Raw genomic sequence first — 19746 nt, forward strand, 5'->3', positions numbered from 1 at the left:
ATTTATGTCAATACATCAAATAAAATACTTTGATCTTATATTATTAGCTGTTGTTTATTTGCAAAGGTTATTCTCAACAGGGATGCTAGACAAAAACGGCGTTTTCTACAGACAGCCTAGCATACGCTCTCCACTTGCGAGTGAAAAAAGAAAAAGAAAAAACACCCCTTCCCTATTGGTGTTAGAGTTTACCATGTCAGCCAATCAAAAAAATGATAAGGCAACATGTGACATTTGGTTGTTTAGGGAGAAGGGGAAGTTTTTAGGAGTGACACCCGCGACGGAGAGCGGGCGAGCGAAAGAAAGAGAGAGAGAGAGTTTTCATATGTGAGACATTAGTGACGTTTAGCGTGTTTGGAGGCTATAGTTAGTTTGTTGTGTAGTTATTGTTTTGTATTGTGTGTCGGTTAGACTGCTGAATTTCATATTTGATCTAAAAAAGCTGTCAAAGGCAGATTCCAGTGTAAACGCTGTCTCCACATAGAAAACTGGACTGTTGCACCTCCAGTTGTCAGACCTGCAGGGTTTAGGCCTGTGCTGTTCTCCTCTGTCTTATACTGAACACAAACTACATTTTTTGGACTGGCACAAATAATTTGTGTGCCTTCTTATTTGATGCAGCACACCTGATTGTTCTGTAAATAGATTTAAATGGTTATATAAAAAACGCCTGAGGCCTTGGCTGCATTTTTAGGTAAATAGTACCATATAACTTTGTTGTTTGCAAAACTTGTGCATAATTTTTAGAAATGTACAATTTCTATTTGCTTTTCAAGTTATGAAAATGATTCGTTAAACATGTAAAAAAAAATTACTTTTTTCTACTCGGATTCTGAATTTTTTGTCTGAATTTAGATCAACTGTGCTAATATAGTATACCAAAATGGAAAAAATAACTCAAATTTCAGATATTTGAGGTTGTGCTGTAAATAATGATACCAAACAAGGCAAGAAAAACATATTTTAAAAGTGAAATATAGAAGTAAAATCAAAAGTAGTCAAGAACGGCCAATTATACCCGGGACCCCAGAGGGTTAAAAAAAAGACTTGAAAGGACTTGAAATTCAAAGTTTCGGACTTGGGACTTGACTTGAAAGTTGTCTGTCTTGACTTGCGACTTGACTCTGACTTGCTTGACTTTACTTGAGACTTGACTTGTGACTTGAGGATAAAGACTTGGGACTTACTTGAGACTTGCAAAACAATGACTTGGTCCCACCTCTGCTTCTTACCTTCTCATAAAAGTTAGATTCCTTTTCTCTTGGGACCAAAATAAAATAGACACATACACATGATTAACATAAATATATGATTACCAGCTTTTCTTTTAATGAATAAAACATATTGTACTTCAGGTATAATGCTTAAATATATATAACCCCCCCAGATATATTATGTATATTTATATTTAGAATATTTACAACCCTGTTAAAGAAAACTACATCTTATGAAACTTACATACAAAAATAATTTTGTTCACATTCAGGACTCACTTCCTTCATGCATTTTGCTCAAGTTGGAGTATATAGATAAACACTGTAATACATTATGGAAAGTATGATAAACATAGGCTAAATATGTTTTCCCCAGTTCCACCTGAAATGATAAAATGCTTATTATATTTTAATAAAATGTAAAGCAAATTCATTCTACTCTTAATTTTTAAGAGATTATTATTGTGTAACATTTTGTATGCATAAAATGTTATATAGGTGATCACTCTGTATCTGCTGGTTGCAGAAGATTGTCCTCAGCTGCTTAAATGTCTGGCTCTGATGTGTAAGTATAGACCAGCCAGCAGAGTCTTTTTTCTGTTTTATCCCTCAGAAATGTCCACAGTGGTTGATACATTCCTGTAGTGGCAGGAAGTCTGGTTGAGAGCTGGATGATGGAGCTGAAAAAATAAGAGGCAGTATGACTCATTGATAATGGTGCTTTTGTGCTTCTTGCATACGTGGAGTCCCTCAGGGTTCAATCCTTGGACCACGTCTGCTTTCATTTGCTATGCTGACAACACACAGCTGGGCTTTTCTGTTTAGCCTCAGCAGCCTCTCCCACCTCCATGAATGCTTCAATGCTATAACTAATTAGATGTCTTCTTATCGTCTGTTTGGCAATCAGCTTGGCTGAATTTAACTGGCTGCTGAAAACTCATTTTTGCAGATTAGCTTTTCCTGCATCTTTGCACATTATTTTTGACCATAGTTTATATCTAATGAGTGTAGTGTCTCGTCTTTCCTCTGCTTTTAGGTGGAGATTAGGTTGGCACTGCTGTAGCCAACACACCTGTTTCACATCAGTTCATTACCTCCATGTATTTAAGCACCAGCTCAAGCCTACGCTCCTTGTCAGGTTCTTGGGGTATTGGCTGCAGTAAACTATCTCTGTAATTTTTGTTTGAATCCTTAGACTCTGGCCTTCTACTTACTCTTCCAGCTACTCTGGAAAAATATTCAAGTAAAACCTCAAATCCTCATCCCAATAAAATATCCCTCATCTGTTTTTCTCTAGCAGAAGACCGTTCTCGTTCGGTGAACACACACTCACCCGAGACTCTTGTAGCTCCAGACTCTCCCCTGTTGATCTGAAATTCTGTAAAATAAACCTTTTTAAAACTGAACACAGTCTTCTGAAAACATGACCATTGTTGGATATGACAGCTTTATCCTGAGTGTGAAACACTTTATAACTGTTTTAAAAAGTGCTACACAAATACATTACTGTTACAGAGATACCAAACTCTTATGAAACAAACAAAAATCCTGAAAGATTAAATTAATCTCCCTTGAAGGCTGATACTGAGGTTTATATTGCAAAGACAAATGACTTGGTGTCCTCTTCTATTTGTGTTTGTTAAAAAAGCTGAATATATTTACCTTCTTTTTGATGAAGAATATGAGCACTGTGCTGACTACTACCAGAGCCAGAAGGAGAGTTATATTGCCTGCTTTCAGCAGGAATATGATATCCTGAGGTTGTTTACCTACAAACGACAGCTTTTCAGTGAGCATGACAGCTTTAAATGAATTTCATCAAATATTTTCTGATGCAAATACTGGTTATTACCTATAGAGTACTGGACTGCAGGTGGGATGATTATGTGGTAACTTTGGCACCAGGAGCCAAGTGAGTTTGTCAGACAAAACTTTAAATGATGTCCATCCCCGAGGTCTGGTTTCACTGAGCTCTTGATCGTCTTGTTGCAGGAAACAGAGTCTGCTTTAAATGCATTTGGGACCTCATCCCAGGACGAGTCTGTTTCACAGCTGCAGTGAAACAAAATAAAAGGGGTTTAAATAATCAGAGCTAAAATGCTCTCTGAGCTGAACGGCTGTGCAGGTAATCATACCTGTCATTGAGCTCAGAGCAAAACATCCAGGTATAGTTTGCTGGCAACAGACTGAAAGTCTCAAGGTTGATGGTACCATCATCCTTATTAAACGAGAAGTTGAACTTTGGTTCATCTGGAACAAAAATCAGATGATGTCAAACAATCTCACATTTTAAATATAAATTATAATTACATTTAAATAATAGTAAAACTGTAACAAAGGTTACATTAACCCACCTACAACACACACTGATATGGTCTTTGTTTCATTTTGTTCTCCAGCCTCCAGGTGTAACTTATAATCTCCTGATATGAGTGGATCACAAAGCTTCACAGTCCTGAGAAACAGTTCATTACAGATCTTATATCACATGATTACACTGGACAGCAGCAGTTCTCTGTTGCTGCTCATGAAAAACGTGAATGAATGGATATTTTTACACTTCTACATGGTGACAGTTTGCTTCATTGAAGTACCTGTGCTGTGTTACCCATGTCTCCCTGACACATTTAGTCCTGTTTTTGTCAGGAGTCTCCCAAGAACAGTGCTGGAGAACAGGATGGTAGGAAACAGTGGCCTGCAAGCAGGTGCTGGATGCCTCCTGAGCTGATATGATCTTGGTCTCATCCAGCTGTGCAGAGAGGAAACCTTCATCTGAGGAAACACAAAAATAAACCAGTCAGATTTATTCAGTGGGAACAGTTTCAAATAATAATGACATGAAATGAAGTCTACTAACCCGAGACATGAACATAAACTGACTTTGAGTTTTTATCTGTACTCGTGCAGGTGTATGTGCCGCTGTGCTCCTCTCTCACTGATCTGATGGACAGGTAGGCCATCCGAACACCGTAATGTGAGTCATTTTTAATGCACATCTGGAAGACAAAAACCCATAATAATGATCATTTGCAGGATGATTATCAGTGAAGTACTTTGTGTCTCAGACTGAGGAATATTAAAGAGGTCAGTCAGTTTTCAGACAAACATAACAAGACAGTTTAAGGAAACTCTCCCTGATTACAGGACATTACTGTACCTCCTCCTCCTCCTCTGGTTTGCATGCTAATGTCCTGGCATCGAGCTGTCTTCCTCCTTTCTCCCACACAGGTGATTTCTCACTGTATCCTTTTACTCTGCAGCGAAGCAGCAGAGACTGACCTTTGCTCAGGGTGACAGTAGATACCTCATCTTTGTTCATTACACTGCTCTGTAAGTCTGAAACACACATCAGGGCCTCAAGTCAAAAATATATTTGGCAGGGAGAATTTGTCATTTGCTTCTCTGAGATTAGTTAGTGAATCTCTGAGTAAACATTGTTTTTTCACTTTCACTATAAGTATTTGAAAAAAAAAATGTACTCAAATTAACTGTAATAATTTATGGATATATTCTTTGTGGATGTATTAAATTTGTTATTAGTTAATTTAAATCCAGTTACCGTAGTCATACAGTTGGGAGCACTCTTGTCCTTCAGCATTGGTTGCACAGCACATCATTCCTCTATTATAATATTGAGCGCTTGATATTTTGCTCTCTGTCCTTTTATCACTTGCCTTAAACATCTTTGCCTCATCAACATTCTTGTTGCTGTTCAAACAGAGAAAAATCACATTGTTAGTGGTGGGAAACTGTTATAGTCCCTCAGTCTTGACCACTTTCTTTCTTCTTGCACACTCACTCTCTCTTCTTAACTATCTGTATGTGTGTGGTGGTGGGAGTTAGGGTTGGGGGTGGTGGTGTTTTTTTGCAGGTGTGGTACTCGTCTCGTGTTGCTGCCCTCTGTGTGAAAAATCACATACATGTTCCTGATATCCTCATTTGTAGCCGTACGCAAGGTAGTGGCAGACTCTTTTGCTGGATAGTTGAACTACAAACAGTGAAGCCTGGCTCCATTGCTTATGTGAATGTTCCACTTTTCCCTGAGAAAACCCCCCAACTTACCTGCTATTTTATTGTGGAAAAGCCCCGTCACAGAGTGGTGACCTGTTCTGCACTCATGAGAGAGATTTTGTGCAGTAGTTTGGATCGGTGCAATAATCTGCCCTGTGGAACCTGCGCTAATGTTGATCTTGTGTTTGGATTGTGAAGAAACTTACCAAGCTTTTAGCAAAGGTCCTGCCTGCCTGAGTGATCTTTGATAACAAATGATATTTATTCAGAAAGCTGTGTTCATGAAACATAATATTAACAAAGCCTGGTGCTGTCTGATACCCTATCCTAACCACAGATCCCAACAAAGTGTCCCTCTAAATGATCCAGTCTAAAATGAGACGGAAGTGCTGCTATTCTAAACTTTGTATACAAATGTAAAGGACAACATCTTACCCAGACCAGGTAATTGTGGGATTTGGGAAACCCTCAGAGACACACTTAAAAAGGGGGGAAGTATCTGACACGTCAACACCATCGAGCATCAGCTGTGGTTTTGTTGGACGTTCTAAACAACATGAAAGAAAACAGTTAAATCAATTCTATTATCACTAATTGATCATCAAACAGAGTTTGTTTGAGTATTGTAGAAGAAAGAAGATGAGAAGCTGTTACACACTCATTACTACATGAAGAATCACAGTCGTGGAAAACATGGCGGCATTGTTGGAGTCACAGGTCAGAGTGTACTCCCCTGAATCTGTCTCAGAAAGCGGTGGTGTGACCATGGACTGACTCCCATTTCTGCTGAGGTTAAAGGAAACATCTCAGTTTAAATACATAAAAAGATAAAAGCACCCAAACAGAAACACAGACAGTCACTTACGCTGTCATTACTCGGTCTTCTCCTCTGATCCAGTGGCAGACAGGAGATCCAGAGAGGCCCTCCAGGGAGATGATGAGTTTCTTACCCACAGCCAACTCTTTGCTGATGGGAGCAGATCGATTCAGATAATCAGCTGGTAGCAAACATGCCGCCTGAAAAACAAGAGCCAACATTTAATTCCTCTTTATTGAGAAAATGTAAAATAATCATTGATGGCAAGATCTCTAGATCAGTCCCATACAATATCAATTTGAGTTATGACTGTTCAACAGGGGCTTATCAAAGAATTCAATGTTTAATTAAAAAAGCTCTTACCTCATGACTGGATACACAGGCTGGAGTCTTCACATCATCAGAGCAGAGCGCTCCAACAGCACACAGCAGAACAGCTGGAGAGATAGAAAACTGAATCTTTAGTTTAAACAATTATTTGAACTATTATTAAAAAGAAAAAAAAGGTGAGGGAAAAAAAGGAAACTCAACATAAACGTGTCCTTAACAATAGAAGTCTTTTCACTGAACTCCTTAATACACAATAGAAATATTATGGCGCATTTTAGTTTTAAACTAAAAGAAATGTAAGCAATTTCAAAAAAGAATAAAGTTCAAATATAAACTGTGTCATTACTGGGACACACATGTTATTTCTTACCTTTATTTTCTCCCGCAAGTCAGTTCATCATGACAAGCCTATCTGAGGTTCCTCAGACTGTATTTCTGAACTGTGCTTCATAACTCAACATTTAGCTCTGACCAACTACAAAAATCTTGATTGCAAGTCTGTGATTACCACCAATTCTGCAGGACCTTGAAATACTCTCACTTACCTGTAATCATGTTCAGCTGCCAAATACTTGTTTTGATGGTATTTGGGGAAATTTTGTCACTGCAACAGCGCCAAATACATGGAAATTTCTTCCCCAGGATATTATAAAGGTTAATCACTATGATGCTGTGCAAACATCCTCGGCAGGCGGCTTAATACCTAAACAGAGATTCAATTTTAAATTGATGAGTTAGAGTGAAACCAGTGTGATAAGCACATAATCATATAGGCTTCAGAGGTAATGAGGATTAAAAAGCAAGGATATAGCTCACCAGCTGAGCAGGAACTGAGGAAGATGAAGAGGCGATCCTCACACACTCACGACACAACGCGATGCTGCAAACAATACAACAGTGCTGTACAATAAAGGAGGACCACCGCCAGCAGCATTCAAGACAAAAAAATAAAAGCAAAATGCAAGTATGTAATCACAGCTGGATCTTACAAATAAACCTGTGATCACCTGAGACCAGCATCAAACAAAACAAAAAGAACGTTTGCATATGATCACAGTGACAACAAACTTTAAGCAAGATTGCTCTGGCGGTGCACAGCCTTGGGAGCCGGGGGAGCGAAACTGGCTTGAGAAAGAAAGCTCCTTATCTGCACAAAGTGATCCACACACAAGCAGAATAACAGGACTCAACTTGTCTTTAGCTATAAAAGTGAAGTCATGTTAATACTAGTACTGATAATGTAACTTACTCCATACATCTAATAGGTAAACTGCCTTCACGGGTGAAATACAGCACCTCTAACTAGAAACACAGGAAAAGCACAGATGAATGCAAACAGGGTTGAAATATTGGCATTACCTGATCACAAAAACTGTCTGCCGGGCGATGGAGAATTATCCCAGGGTGCCTCTCGGTCCCTCCTAAATGGATCTGTTTTGCTTCCTGGTGGAATCCTTAATCAGGAAGATCTTTCTGAGGTAACATAGAAACATGCATAGATGCTGCCAATAGGCTTCCTGACTGAAATCTTGTAATTCAAGAAATATCCCAGCAGTGAGCACATAGTGTGCTGGCCTTCAGCTGAATTGCTTATGAAAAGGTTTTTTTGTCTACACTTATCTAGGTGTGCAGACATTTTTTTTAAAGATACAGTGTTACAGAAGAGATAACATGATACACTTTGGCCCAGATTTCATTTGTGAGCAAAGGAGAAATTAGTTTCAGTACAAATAGTTTTTTTTTTTTTTTTGTCTAAGTCAAAAGTAGTAATATTACATTTTGTTCTTCTTTTCAAAGTATTCACTTTAATCCCCCCATCCATGCAGCTGTCCTAACAAGAAGAAAACAACACGAGGCTTCTTTGTTAGGGCAGCTGCATAGATAAGTAATAGATTATTCCCCTGACTAGTCCAGTCCTGCAGAGGATTCAAGAGTGACCGAGAAGCAGGAAATAGTTTATAACCCCCCCCCACACACACACACATACACATTTGTACTATCACCCCCAACTGTGATTCAAGAAGAAGAAAAGGCAAGTACCTAGGCTATGAAAATGGCTGACTGGATTAGTTACAGGCCCTGGAGAATATTTACCAGATGTAAAAGGCACTGTCTGCTGCACAGCCAACTTGCCATAACTGGGTTGATGGGAGAGAAGCAGTGGCAAACCTCCCTGCACTGTAGATGCACTCAAAGCAGGACTGGATTGTACAGCATCCATGGTTTACTGTTGCTTAAAGTGTGGCTCTGATAGGTGGAGATGTAACCCTGTGATGGCGAATGGGTCATTGGGACCGATCTGATTTGACGGGATGTGGTATTATTAAAAGACAGATTTGTTGAGGAGACCCAATCCCCTTTCAGCAGCACTGGGAGAGAGTGAAGGGTTTAGGAAGGGTTCTATTGAACACCATTTCCTCCAGGGGTGTGCAGGGTAATACAAGACTTTGCTAGTTTGTGCACATTACAGAGATTGCTGATTAAGGACCTCTCCAAGGCCTTTCTTTGTTGAATTTGAAAGTGCTTATTGTAAATGTTAGCTTCCTCCAGGTACTTCAGCCTTTACTCACAGGTCAAAACCAGTGATCAACAGAACTAGACCTCACCTCACCTTTACTGAGCCAGTGTGTACCTGGGAAGAAACAGTAAGACCTTGCATCTGTGACACATGGAAGTAGAGTAAGAATCTGTAAGACGCGTACCAAGCCTAAATGCAGTTAGAGAAGACTCCAGTCATGCCTATATAGACCACAACCTGAACAGCTTGAGCGAGTCATGGGAAAGCTACTAGTCTACCTTCACTAGTACACTTTCTCAGACTAGCAGACCAATGCCATTACTGCCATACTCAGTAACTTGGCCTCAAGATTTAAGCCAGAAATGCATCAAAAAGCGAGAGGTCATGCCCTCTATTAGCCGTAACTGTGATGAATTAATTCCCAAGATCCCAACACACAATAGTGAGGATCTGTGAGTAGGTTCAAGCTTTGGAGTTAGTTGCTTAGTCACCTCAGCAAGCACAGACAACAGTCATATTTATGAATGTGTGTATACATCAGTGTCCACTTGCAGCAGCCCCTAAAACAGATGTGTAAAACCTCATCACAGCTGAATCATTGTATTACTTGATTCTAGGAGCTCATGGATGAAGTCACTGACGACAGCCTCCAGAGCATTTAAACTTACAATAGGACGCATCGTCCACAGAGCAGCTGTTATAACAGGACGTTTCTCCACCACGTTACCCAAAGTATCCACAAAATCCTCGCAACGAAGAGCATTTACTGCTCAAATGTCTATGATTCATGGTAACACACTAGATGCAGAATCCATATCCAGCATGAAAACTCTGACCTCTGGCATCCCCTAGTGTGTGGATATCCACTCAAAACAGCAGCAGACTAGTAGTGAGATCATCACAAGGCTTCACACAGTGGTGGATCAAGTGGGAGCAGGAAAATATTACAAGTGAGCTAAAAGACCCTGTGTGGGTGGTGGGGAAGCATCTCCCTCACTAAGGTGAAGCACACACTTGCAATGTCTGATAGGAAGTTTCGGTTTTGTTATGCTTTTATTTTGAAGTCCACTCTCTCTTTTGAGGGCAACTTATTGAAGGGCTGATTCACGGAGTGCACACATGATTACAGGCTAATGACATCCACCTGAAAGGAATTGGGGTAAACCATTAGATGAGAGCTGAGGGTGGGAGTGGGCTGAATTAGCTAGTTTCTATTTTATTTAACTGGAGTTTGTAGTCATATATTTCACTGTATATGTTTATTTGTAGCTAGAGTGTGTAGGGGGAATCTCTTAAATTTTATTGGTGGTATGATCGGTGGCTATTTAAGGAGGGTTTTTTGTGGGCGGGGCTGTGCCGCTGGTGAGAGTGTTGAACCTTTGTATCTGTAAGAGAAATCTATCCAGAGCTCCGGAAAACAAGTGAAGTCTGTTGTGGTTGTTTTTTCTGTCATCTGGTCGCCTTCATGTTAGCTACCGACCGCTGCAGACCCGCACTGAAAATAAAGCTATATTCAGAAAGATTTAGGGGATACACAAAACTGCGGTGTTCAGGTCAGTACACTGGACAGCAGGTTTTTTTCTTTATTGAATAAAACTGATTGTACTTCAGGTATAACACTTCAACATGTCACAATACAATCCACTCTAAAAGAAAAATCCATTAACATGTACTGAGAAAGCCCAAGAAAAAAATCTTGATGTGTCTGAAAAAGTTTTACTTAAGGAAGAAGTTTATTTCCATGTAACAATGTTATACATTGAATAAATCTAGAGCGGGTATATCTACACCTTATATAACTAAAAAAAACTTTGTTTTTTTAAACACTTTGTTGTGTTCTGTTGTTTCAAACATAGGCTTATTACGTTTTCCAATCCTACCTATAAGTATAAATCTCTTCCTATATTTAAATAAAATATAAAGACTGTCCATTTTACTCTAAATTATCAAGTGACATGTTGTATGGATAAAATGTTATATAGGTGATCACTGTGTATCTGATGGTTACAGAAGATTCTTTTCAGATTCCAGAATGTCTGAGTCAGATGTGTCAGCAGTCAGCAGGTGACAGTGCCCTGTTTTGTGTTTCATCACTCAGAAATGTCCACAGTGGTCGATGCATTGTGACAATTGCTGAAGGTCTGGTGGTTATAGCATTATAACAGAGCTGAAAAAAAGAGAGTGAGCCTCAATAATAAGGGTTCTCCATCCGGTTCTGATCACACTGTGACGATGATCTGTGTTCTTTATTGTGTTCATAAAAAGATGAAATATATACCTTATTTTTGATGAGGTACATGAGCACTTTACTGGCTACAGCCAAGCCAGAAGCAGAAGCAAACTGCATACTTTTAGCACCATCATGTTGTTATAAGTAGGTAGCCCCCCTATAATATAGAAATACAAGGACAATAATAATAATTGATTAATTAATAATTGACGTTTCATTAAAAAGTAATGTAAATAAAAAGTTATTTGTACCTTTAGAGAATACTGGGTAATGGGTTTGGCACCAGGATCCAACTGAGTTTGTCAGGCAAAACCTGAATTGGTCTCCTTTCACCACGTCTTTGCTCACTGAGCTCTTGATCGGCTTGTTGCAGGAAAAATTAGAGTCTGTTTCAGAGACTGTTTTAGAGGCATTTGGGACACAGCTGCAGTGAAACAAAGTAAAAGGAGTTTAAATAATCAGAGCTAAAATGCTCTCTGAGCTGAACGGCTGTGCAGGTAATCTTACCTGTCATTGGACTTAGAGCAAAACATCCAGGTATAGTTTGCTGGCACCAGACTGGCAGTCTCAAGGTTGATGGTACCATCATCCTTATTAAACGAGAAGTTGAACTTCGGTTCATCTGGAACAAAATCAGATGATGTCAAACAATCTCACATTTTAAATATAAATTATAATTACATTTAAATACTAATAAAAATGTAACAAAGGTTACATTAACCCACCTACAACACACACTGATATGGTCTTTGTTTCATTTTGTTCTCCAGCCTCCAGGTGTAACTTATAATCTCCTGATATGAGTGGATCACAAAGCTTCACTGAGAAACAGTTCATTATAGACCTCATATCACATGATTACACTGGACAGCAGCAGTTCTCTGTTGCTGATCATGAAAAACATGAATGAATGGATATTTTTACACTTCTACATGGTGACAGTTTGCTTCATTGAAGTACCTGTGCTGTGTTACCCATGTCTCCCTGACACATTTAGTCCTTTTTTTGTCAGGAGTCTCCCAGGAACAGTGCTGGAGAACAGGATGGTAGGAAACAGTGGCCTGCAAGCAGGTGCTGGATGCCTCCTGAGCTGATATGATCTTGGTCTCATCCAGCTGTGCAGAGAGGAAACCTTCATCTGAGGAAACACAAGAATAAACCAGTCAGATTTATTCAGTGGGAACAGTTTCAAATAATAATGACATGAAATGAAGTCTACTAACCCGAGACATGAACATCAACAGACTTTGAGTTTTTATTTGTACTCGTGCAGGTGTATGTGCCGCTGTGCTCCTCTCTCACTGATCTGATGGACAGGTAGGCCATCTGAACACCATAATGTGAGTCATTTTTAATGCACATCTGGAAGAAAAAAAACATAATAATGATCATTTGCAGGATGATTATCAGTGAAGTACTTTGTGTCTCAGACTGAGTAATATTAAAGAGGTCGGTCAGTTTTCAGACAAACATAACAAGACAGTTTAAGGAAACTCTCCTTGATTACAGGACATTACTGTACCTCCTCCTCTTCCTCTGGTTTACATGACAATGTCCTGGCATTGAGCTGTCTTCCTCCTTTCTCCCACACAGGTGATGTCAGACTGTATCCTTTTACTCTGCAGCGAAGCAGCAGAGACTGACCTTTGCTCAGGGTGACAGTAGATGCCTCATCTTTGTTCATTACACTGCTCTGTAAGTCTGAAACACACATCAGGGCCTCAAGTCAAAAATATATTTGGCAGGGAGAATTTGTCATTTGCTTCACTGAGATTAGTTAGTGAATCTCTGAGTAAACATTGTTTTTTCAAGTATTTGAACCAAATTTTACTCAAATTAACTCCTGTAATAATTTATGGATACATTCATTATGGATGTACTAAATTTGTTATTAGTTCATTTAAATCCAGTTACCGTAGTCATACAGTTGGGAGCACTCTTGTCCTTCAGTATTGGTTGCACAGCACATCATTCCTGTATTATAATAATAACCGCTTGATATTTTGCTCTCTGTCTTTCTGTCACTTCCCTTTAAACTCTGTTCTCCATCCTTGTTACTGTTCAAACAGAGAAAAACAATTGTTAGTGGTGTAAAATTAGAGTGCTGTGTCTTTGACATACATTATTATCAAAGCTTGTCTAATACCCATCTATCCTAACCACCCACCAAAATAAAGTGTCCATCTAAATGATTCAGTCTAAAATCAGACATTAAGAAGTGCTGCTATTCTAAACTTTGTATACAAATGTAAAGGACAACATCTTACCCAGACCATTGGATTGTGGGTTTGGGGAAACCCTCAGAGACACACTTAAAAAGTGGGGAAGCATCTGGGACGTCCACACCATCGAGCATCAGCTGTGGTTTTGTTGGAGGTTTTGTTGGACGTTCTAAACAACAAAGAAAACAATTAAATTCATTTTATTATCACTAATTTATGATCAAACAGAGTTTGTTTGAGTATTGTAGAAGAAAGACGATGAGAAGCTGTTACTCACTCATTACATGAAGAATCACAGTCGTGGAAAACATGGTGGCATTGTTGGATTCACAGGTCAGAGTGTACCTCCCTGAATCTGTCTCAGAAAGCGGTGATGTAACCATGGACTGACTCCCATTTCTGCTGAGGGTGAAGGAAACATCTCAGTTTACATACATAAAAAGATAAAAGCACACAAAGAGAAACACAGACGGTCACTTACGCTGTCATTACTCGGTCTTCTCTTCTGATCAAGTGGCAGACAGGAGATCCAGAGAGGCCCTCCAGGGAGATGATGAGTTTCTCACCCACCGCTAACACTTTACTGATGGGAGCAGATCGATTCAGATAATCAGCTGGTGTCAAACATGCTGCCTGAAAAACAAGAACCAACATTTAATCCTCCTTCATTAAGCAGCAGTAAAACCATGATCACTGGCAAGATCTGAATTAGAATTTCCCAAAAACACATAACAAAAATGATTTCCTGATTAAATGTTTGCTTTTTAAAAAAAGAAAAAAGAAAAAAGAAAACAAACAAAGCTTATATTTTTGTAACTGAACTAAACTTGTGCTAAAACCTCTTCAAATTGTATGAGAATGACACAAAGTGACTACAGGATATTACAGAAAGAGCAGCTAGCATTATTTCCCTCTCTGTTTTGCCACCTCTTATTGCTGTGTGTTTTTTGCTGCCCTGTACACCATAAACCACATTGCTATTTGTGAAGGTAAGCTGGAGCCTACACAAACATTAAAGAGTTGTGGCACAGCATGAAAATTAGTGTTCACTTCTGTCTTATCCAGACTATAGGTGTTTTGTTTACCCAGATATGTAGATGTGCAATTAATGCACATTATGACTGGTCCAGAGGGGTTTATCAAAGAATAATAGTTCACTTTATGTCATCTCAGAACTATTCTCTGCTCTAAGGCTTCATTGTCAGTGACACTTTCAGTTATCTGATCAGAGTTTAGTTAAAACAGCTCTTACCTCATAACTGGATCCACAGACTGGCGTCCCCATGTCATCAGAGCAGAGTGCTCCAATAACACACAGCAGCAGAACAGCTGGAGAGATAGAAAACTGAATTTTTAGAACAAACTATTTTTCAGAAATCAAAATTAAATATATAAATACCAGTGGGAAAAACCAAAACAAAAAAACCCATAAATGCATCATTAGGAGGAAGTTATTGCTCTTCTAAGTCAGACTGTATTTCTGAGTTACAGCTGTGTCATTAACAAAATGCTTCACAACTCAAAATTTAGCTCTGGCCAACTACAAAAATCTTGACTGCAAGTCTGTGATTACCTTCGATTGTGCAGGACCTTGAATAACTCTCACTCACCTGCAATCATGTTTCTCTGCCTCCAAGTTTTCATTCTCGTATTCTGAAAGGAAAATTTGTTGCTGCAACAGCGCCACCTATATGGGAATTTCATCCCAAGGAAATGAAAAAGGCTCATCAATATAATGGTGGGAAAACACGACAAGAAACGAGGATATTGCGCACCAGACGGGCCGGATTTGATGGAGGGGTCCTCGCACACTCACAGAGCACCAGCAGGATCCACGAACAAGACAAAACAGTTAATAATATCTTAATAATATCAATGGAAAAACAAACAAGTAATTAATCACAGCTGGATCATAACGGGACGCTTTCTCCATGCATCTAATAGATAAACTAGCTTCACAGGTAGAATACAGGATCGCTAACTAGAAACACAGGAAAAGAGCAAAGATGAGTACAAACAAGGTTGAAACGTTGAATCTGCTCACCCAAAGCTGGCTGCCTAATCTGGAAAAGTCTGCCTCACTGCCCCTCCTAAGTGGAAATGGAACAGTTCCGCTTTCTGTTATTTGTTTTTCTCAATCCTTTTGTAGAAATCGACGAGTGGGCAGTGGCTTTACGACATCATCTTTCACACATCTTGATGCGAAGTACTTTGACTTGAATAAAAGTCACTTCTTACCTTCTCATAAAAGTTAGATTCCTTTTCTCTTGGGACCAAAATAAAATAGACACATACACATGATTAACATAAATATATGATTACCACCTTTATTTTAATGAAAAAAACAACAACAACATATTGTACTTCAGGTATAATGCTTAAATATATATAACCCCCCCCCCCAGATATATTATGTATATTTATATTTAGAATATTTACAACCCTGTTAAAGAAAACTACATCTTATGAAACTTACATACAAAAATAATTTTGTTCACATTCAGGACTCACTTCCTTCATGCATTTTGCTCAAGTTGGAGTATATAGATAAACACTGTAATACATTATGGAAAGTATGATAAACATAGGCTAAATATGTTTTCCCTAGTTCCACCTGAAATGATAAAATGCTTATTATATTTTAATAAATGCAAAGCAAATTCATTCTACTCTTAATTTTTAAGAGATTATTATTGTGTAACATTTTGTATGCATAAAATGTTATATAGGTGATCACTCTGTATCTGCTGGTTGCAGAAGATCAGCTCAGCTGCTTAAATGTCTGGCTCTGATGTGTAAGTATAGACCAGCCAGCAGAGTCTTTTTTCTGTTTTATCCCTCAGAAATGTCCGCAGTGGTTGATACATTCCTGTAGTGGCAGGAAGTCTGGTTGAGAGCTGGATGATGGAGCTGAAAAAACCACTTCCTTTCATATCAAAAATCCTTGAAAGAGTAGTTGTCAAACAGCTAACTGATCATCTGCAGAGGAATGGCTTATTTGAAGCGTTTCAGTCAGGTTTCAGAGCTCATCACAGCACAGAAACAGCTTTAGTGAAGGTTACAAATGATCTTCTTATGGCCTCTGACAGTGGACTCATCTCTGTGCTTGTCCTGCTAGACCTCAGTGCTGCGTTCGATACTGTTGACCATAATATCCTATTAGAGCGATTAGAACATGCTGTAGGTATTACAGGTACTGCACTGCAGTGGTTTGTATCATATCTATCTAATAGACTCCAGTTTGTACATGTAAATGGAGAGTCCTCTTCAGACACTGAGGTCAATTATGGTGTTCCACAGGGTTCAGTGCTAGGACCAATTCTATTTACATTATACATGCTTCCCCTAGGCAACATCATTAGAAGACATAGCATAAATTTTCACTGCTATGCAGATGACACGCAGCTCTATCTATCCATGAAGCCAGGTAACACACACCAATTAGTTAAACTGCAGGAATGTCTTAAAGACATAAAGACCTGGATGGCCGCTAACTTTCTGCTTCTTAATTCAGATAAAACTGAGGTTATTGTACTCGGCCCTGAAAATCTTAGAAATATGGTATCTAAGCAGATTCTTACTCTGGATGGCATTACCTTGGCCTCCAGTAACACTGTGAGAAACCTTGGAGTCATTTTTGACCAGGACATGTCCTTCAATGCACATATTAAACAAATATGTAAGACTGCTTTCTTCCATTTGCGCAACATCTCTAAAATTAGAAATATCCTGTCTCAGAGTGATGCTGAAAAACTAGTTCATGCATTTATTACTTCCAGGCTGGACTACTGTAATTCACTATTATCAGGAAGTCCTAAAAACTCGCTGAGAAGCCTTCAGCTAATCCAAAATGCTGCAGCAAGAGTCCTGACAGGGACTAGAAAGAGAGAGCATATTTCTCCTGTTTTGGCTTCCCTTCATTGGCTTCCTGTTAAATCCAGAATTGAATTCAAAATCCTGCTCCTCACATACAAGGTCTTAAATAATCAGGCCCCATCTTATCTTAATGACCTTGTAGTACCATATCACCCTATTAGAGCACTTCGCTCTTGCACTGCAGGCCTACTTGTTGTTCCTAGAGTATTTAAAAGTAGAGGGAGGCAGAGCCTTCAGTTTTCAGGCCCCTCTTCTGTGGAACCAACTTCCAGTTTGGATTCGGGAGACAGACACTATCTCTACTTTCAAGATTAGGCTTAAAACTTTCCTTTTTGCTAAAGCATATAGTTAGGGCTGGACCAGGTGACCCTGAATCCTCCCTTAGTTATGCTGCAATAGACGTAGGCTGCCGGGGATTCCCATGATGCATTGAGTTTTTCCCTTCCAGTCACCTTTCTCACTCACTATGTGCTAATAGACCTCTCTGCATCGAATCATATCTGTTATTAATCTCTGTCTCTCTTCCACAGCATGTCTTTCATCCTGTTTTCCTTCTTTCACCCCAACCGGTCGCAGCAGATGGCCGCCCCTCCCTGAGCCTGGTTCTGCCGGAGGTTTCTTCCTGTTAAAAGGGAGTTTTTCCTTCCCACTGTCGCCAAAGTGCTTGCTCATAGGGGGTCATATGATTGTTGGGTTTTTCTCTGTATTTATTATTGTGCTATCTACTGTACAATATAAAGCGCCTTGAGGCGACTTTTGTTGTGATTTGGCGCTATATAAATAAAATTGAATTGAATTGAATTGAATACTTTCATTTGCTATGCTGACAACACACAGCTGGGCTTTTCTGTTTAGCCTCAGCAGCCTCTCCTACCTCCATGAATGCTTCAATGCTATAATGTGGGGATCAGGGAAGTATTTTACTGCTGTTGTTTGTGATCATCATCATTGCCATTGCATTGATGACATGGTCTGCAGTGTTGATGTTGCATTCAGATGTTTAGGCATATTGGCACCCAATTAGCCTTTATTACAGGTGCAGTTATAACCACTTTAAACTGTTGAGTTGAATGTATAATCTTAAATGCTTTTTATAATCTTAAATGTTTATATGCAGATTACATTGCATTATATGAAAGTCACACCTCTGTGTATAGCTCATGCCAAAGTCCTGACAGGAAACGCAAGCTCTTGCAGAGCTTGCTTGTGAAAGTGAAAAGCAGAGTCTAAGTGTAAGTTATTTTGAGGAGCTGTTTGGATGATGCTGTTTGAATAACCAGGTTATTCATTTACATCTTTTGATTAAGCTTTATAGTGGTTCTTGATTAAAACGTTTATTCAACATATTACATATATATAGTTTCAGTTAGGTTATTATGTCATCCAGGGAAGGACTGACTCTATTGGAAGTTTTGTTTTGTATGTTTACTGTGTTTTAGTGTGGAGTGTCTTTATTTATATTTTTTGTATTGCATGTTTTGGTTATATTTTTGTGGAGTGTTTTATTCAGGGGCGATTTTGGGGGGTGCTTCAGCCAATACAACAGATCAGAACGGATGTTAAAGCGAGATTTTGTTTGGATAAGACTGCTGCAGTGGAAGCAAATAAAGGACTTTGACTTTACAATGAGACCTCTCTCCATGAGAATGGAGACAGGTTCTGTGTTTTTCTTCAGCACCCCCAAAATGAATCAAAGCACCCCCAAAGATTTCTTACTTTTTTGACAATATTTGCTGTTTGTGGGACACACTACTAAAAATATAAAAAGCATACAGTACGTAATTGAAATGGAACATTTTAACAACAAAAGTATAGATAACCCCTCCCCCCCTCCCAAAGTGGTTTGTTCCAGCTCGGCTCTCCTCTGCTCTTGGGGCCTGCTCTGGCTCTAGCGCGGCGCAGTTGCTGCCAGAGCGATGGTGGCTGAGACGCAGCGGAGCGGGGGTGGAGTGCCTGGATTAAAACAGGACATATTAGCAGCATTTAACCTTCAGTTACTCTTTATGTAGTTAGATAGGAGTCATGTTTGTTTTTAGCTGAAAAACCTTACACCCAGGTAACCTGCTGTGTTGAAAACGTGTTTCCCGACAATGTTTGCTACCCTACAATCCGTCCTACTCTGTAGTAACATCAGCGACATTTGACCGTCCTGTTGCTCCCATTTAAATGTATGTAGCCTATTTAAAATCTAAAACTTAACATTGTCCGTAGCCTGCTGTTGTTACCACTGTCCTGTTTGAAATGTAATGAGAGAAACTGGATATTTTGTCCTATGTACAAGGTACTAACTAGCTAACTGGCTGGATGCCCATTAACCTTATAACTCCCGTTGTGTGTGTGTACAGAGAGACAGCCAGGTTCATATTGGATATGAGGAAGTTTTTTCAAAAAAAGAAGCCACATTCAGGTAAAAGTGTAAGATCAAATTATCCATTCAATATTTATATCCTTTATTAGATGTACATGCGGTTTGGTTATTTGCCTTTTGGTTGAAAGTACACTGAGAGAGGACTTTTTTTATTAGTGAT

The 19746-nt window shown here is 39.1% G+C and overlaps 2 protein-coding genes across 10 annotated transcripts in view; one reads left to right on the forward strand and one right to left on the reverse strand.

The window, feature by feature from the left end:
* The window catches only part of LOC102082737 (extracellular matrix protein FRAS1), a 473764-nt gene that overhangs the window by 427047 nt on the left and 26971 nt on the right, over positions 1 to 19746 (forward strand). The window contains exon 1 of one of the 3 annotated variants that reach the window (XM_025910087.1): positions 19330 to 19386. The exons of the other annotated variants lie outside the window; for them this stretch is intronic. The gene's annotated coding sequence lies outside the window, so the exon portion shown is untranslated. Of the gene's footprint in view, positions 1 to 19329; positions 19387 to 19746 lie in introns of those variants that run through there. 3 annotated transcript variants of the gene reach the window in all.
* On the reverse strand, positions 1765 to 15666 carry LOC102078401 (receptor-type tyrosine-protein kinase FLT3). Of its 7 annotated transcripts, none has more exons than XM_025910064.1 (18): positions 15581 to 15666; positions 15387 to 15432; positions 14953 to 15029; positions 14595 to 14671; positions 13824 to 13975; positions 13620 to 13744; positions 13500 to 13511; positions 5661 to 5772; positions 4774 to 4922; positions 4372 to 4550; positions 4072 to 4210; positions 3809 to 3986; positions 3569 to 3669; positions 3350 to 3464; positions 3067 to 3266; positions 2877 to 2983; positions 2548 to 2592; positions 1765 to 1894 (listed from the first exon to the last, which is right to left on the reverse strand). In XM_025910064.1, exons 3-18 carry the CDS (start codon positions 14984 to 14986, stop codon positions 1817 to 1819), a joined length of 1803 nt encoding a protein of 600 aa, XP_025765849.1. In that variant the 5' UTR covers positions 14987 to 15029; positions 15387 to 15432; positions 15581 to 15666; the 3' UTR covers positions 1765 to 1816. The 7 variants fall into 7 exon arrangements, with proteins under 7 accessions (XP_025765849.1, XP_025765851.1, XP_025765848.1 ...); XM_025910066.1 differs by adding an exon at positions 15118 to 15204 and having other exon boundaries at positions 15387 to 15660; XM_025910063.1 differs by having other exon boundaries at positions 15387 to 15482; positions 15581 to 15602.

The sequence above is a fragment of the Oreochromis niloticus genome, linkage group LG9 (assembly GCF_001858045.2).
Source record: "Oreochromis niloticus isolate F11D_XX linkage group LG9, O_niloticus_UMD_NMBU, whole genome shotgun sequence".
Classification (NCBI taxonomy): Eukaryota; Metazoa; Chordata; class Actinopteri; order Cichliformes; family Cichlidae; genus Oreochromis; species Oreochromis niloticus.

Coding starts and splice junctions, on each gene's coding strand:
- LOC102078401 (XM_025910064.1), bottom strand. CDS start 14,986: ATGAAAACTTGGAGGCAGAGAAACATGATTGCAG. Junction 2,984..3,066: donor TGCAGTCCAGTACTCTATAG/GTAATAACCAGT, acceptor TGTCGTTTGTAG/GTAAACAACCTCAGGATATC. Junction 2,593..2,876: donor TATTCTTCATCAAAAAGAAG/GTAAATATATTC, acceptor TTTATTTTACAG/AATTTCAGATCAACAGGGGA.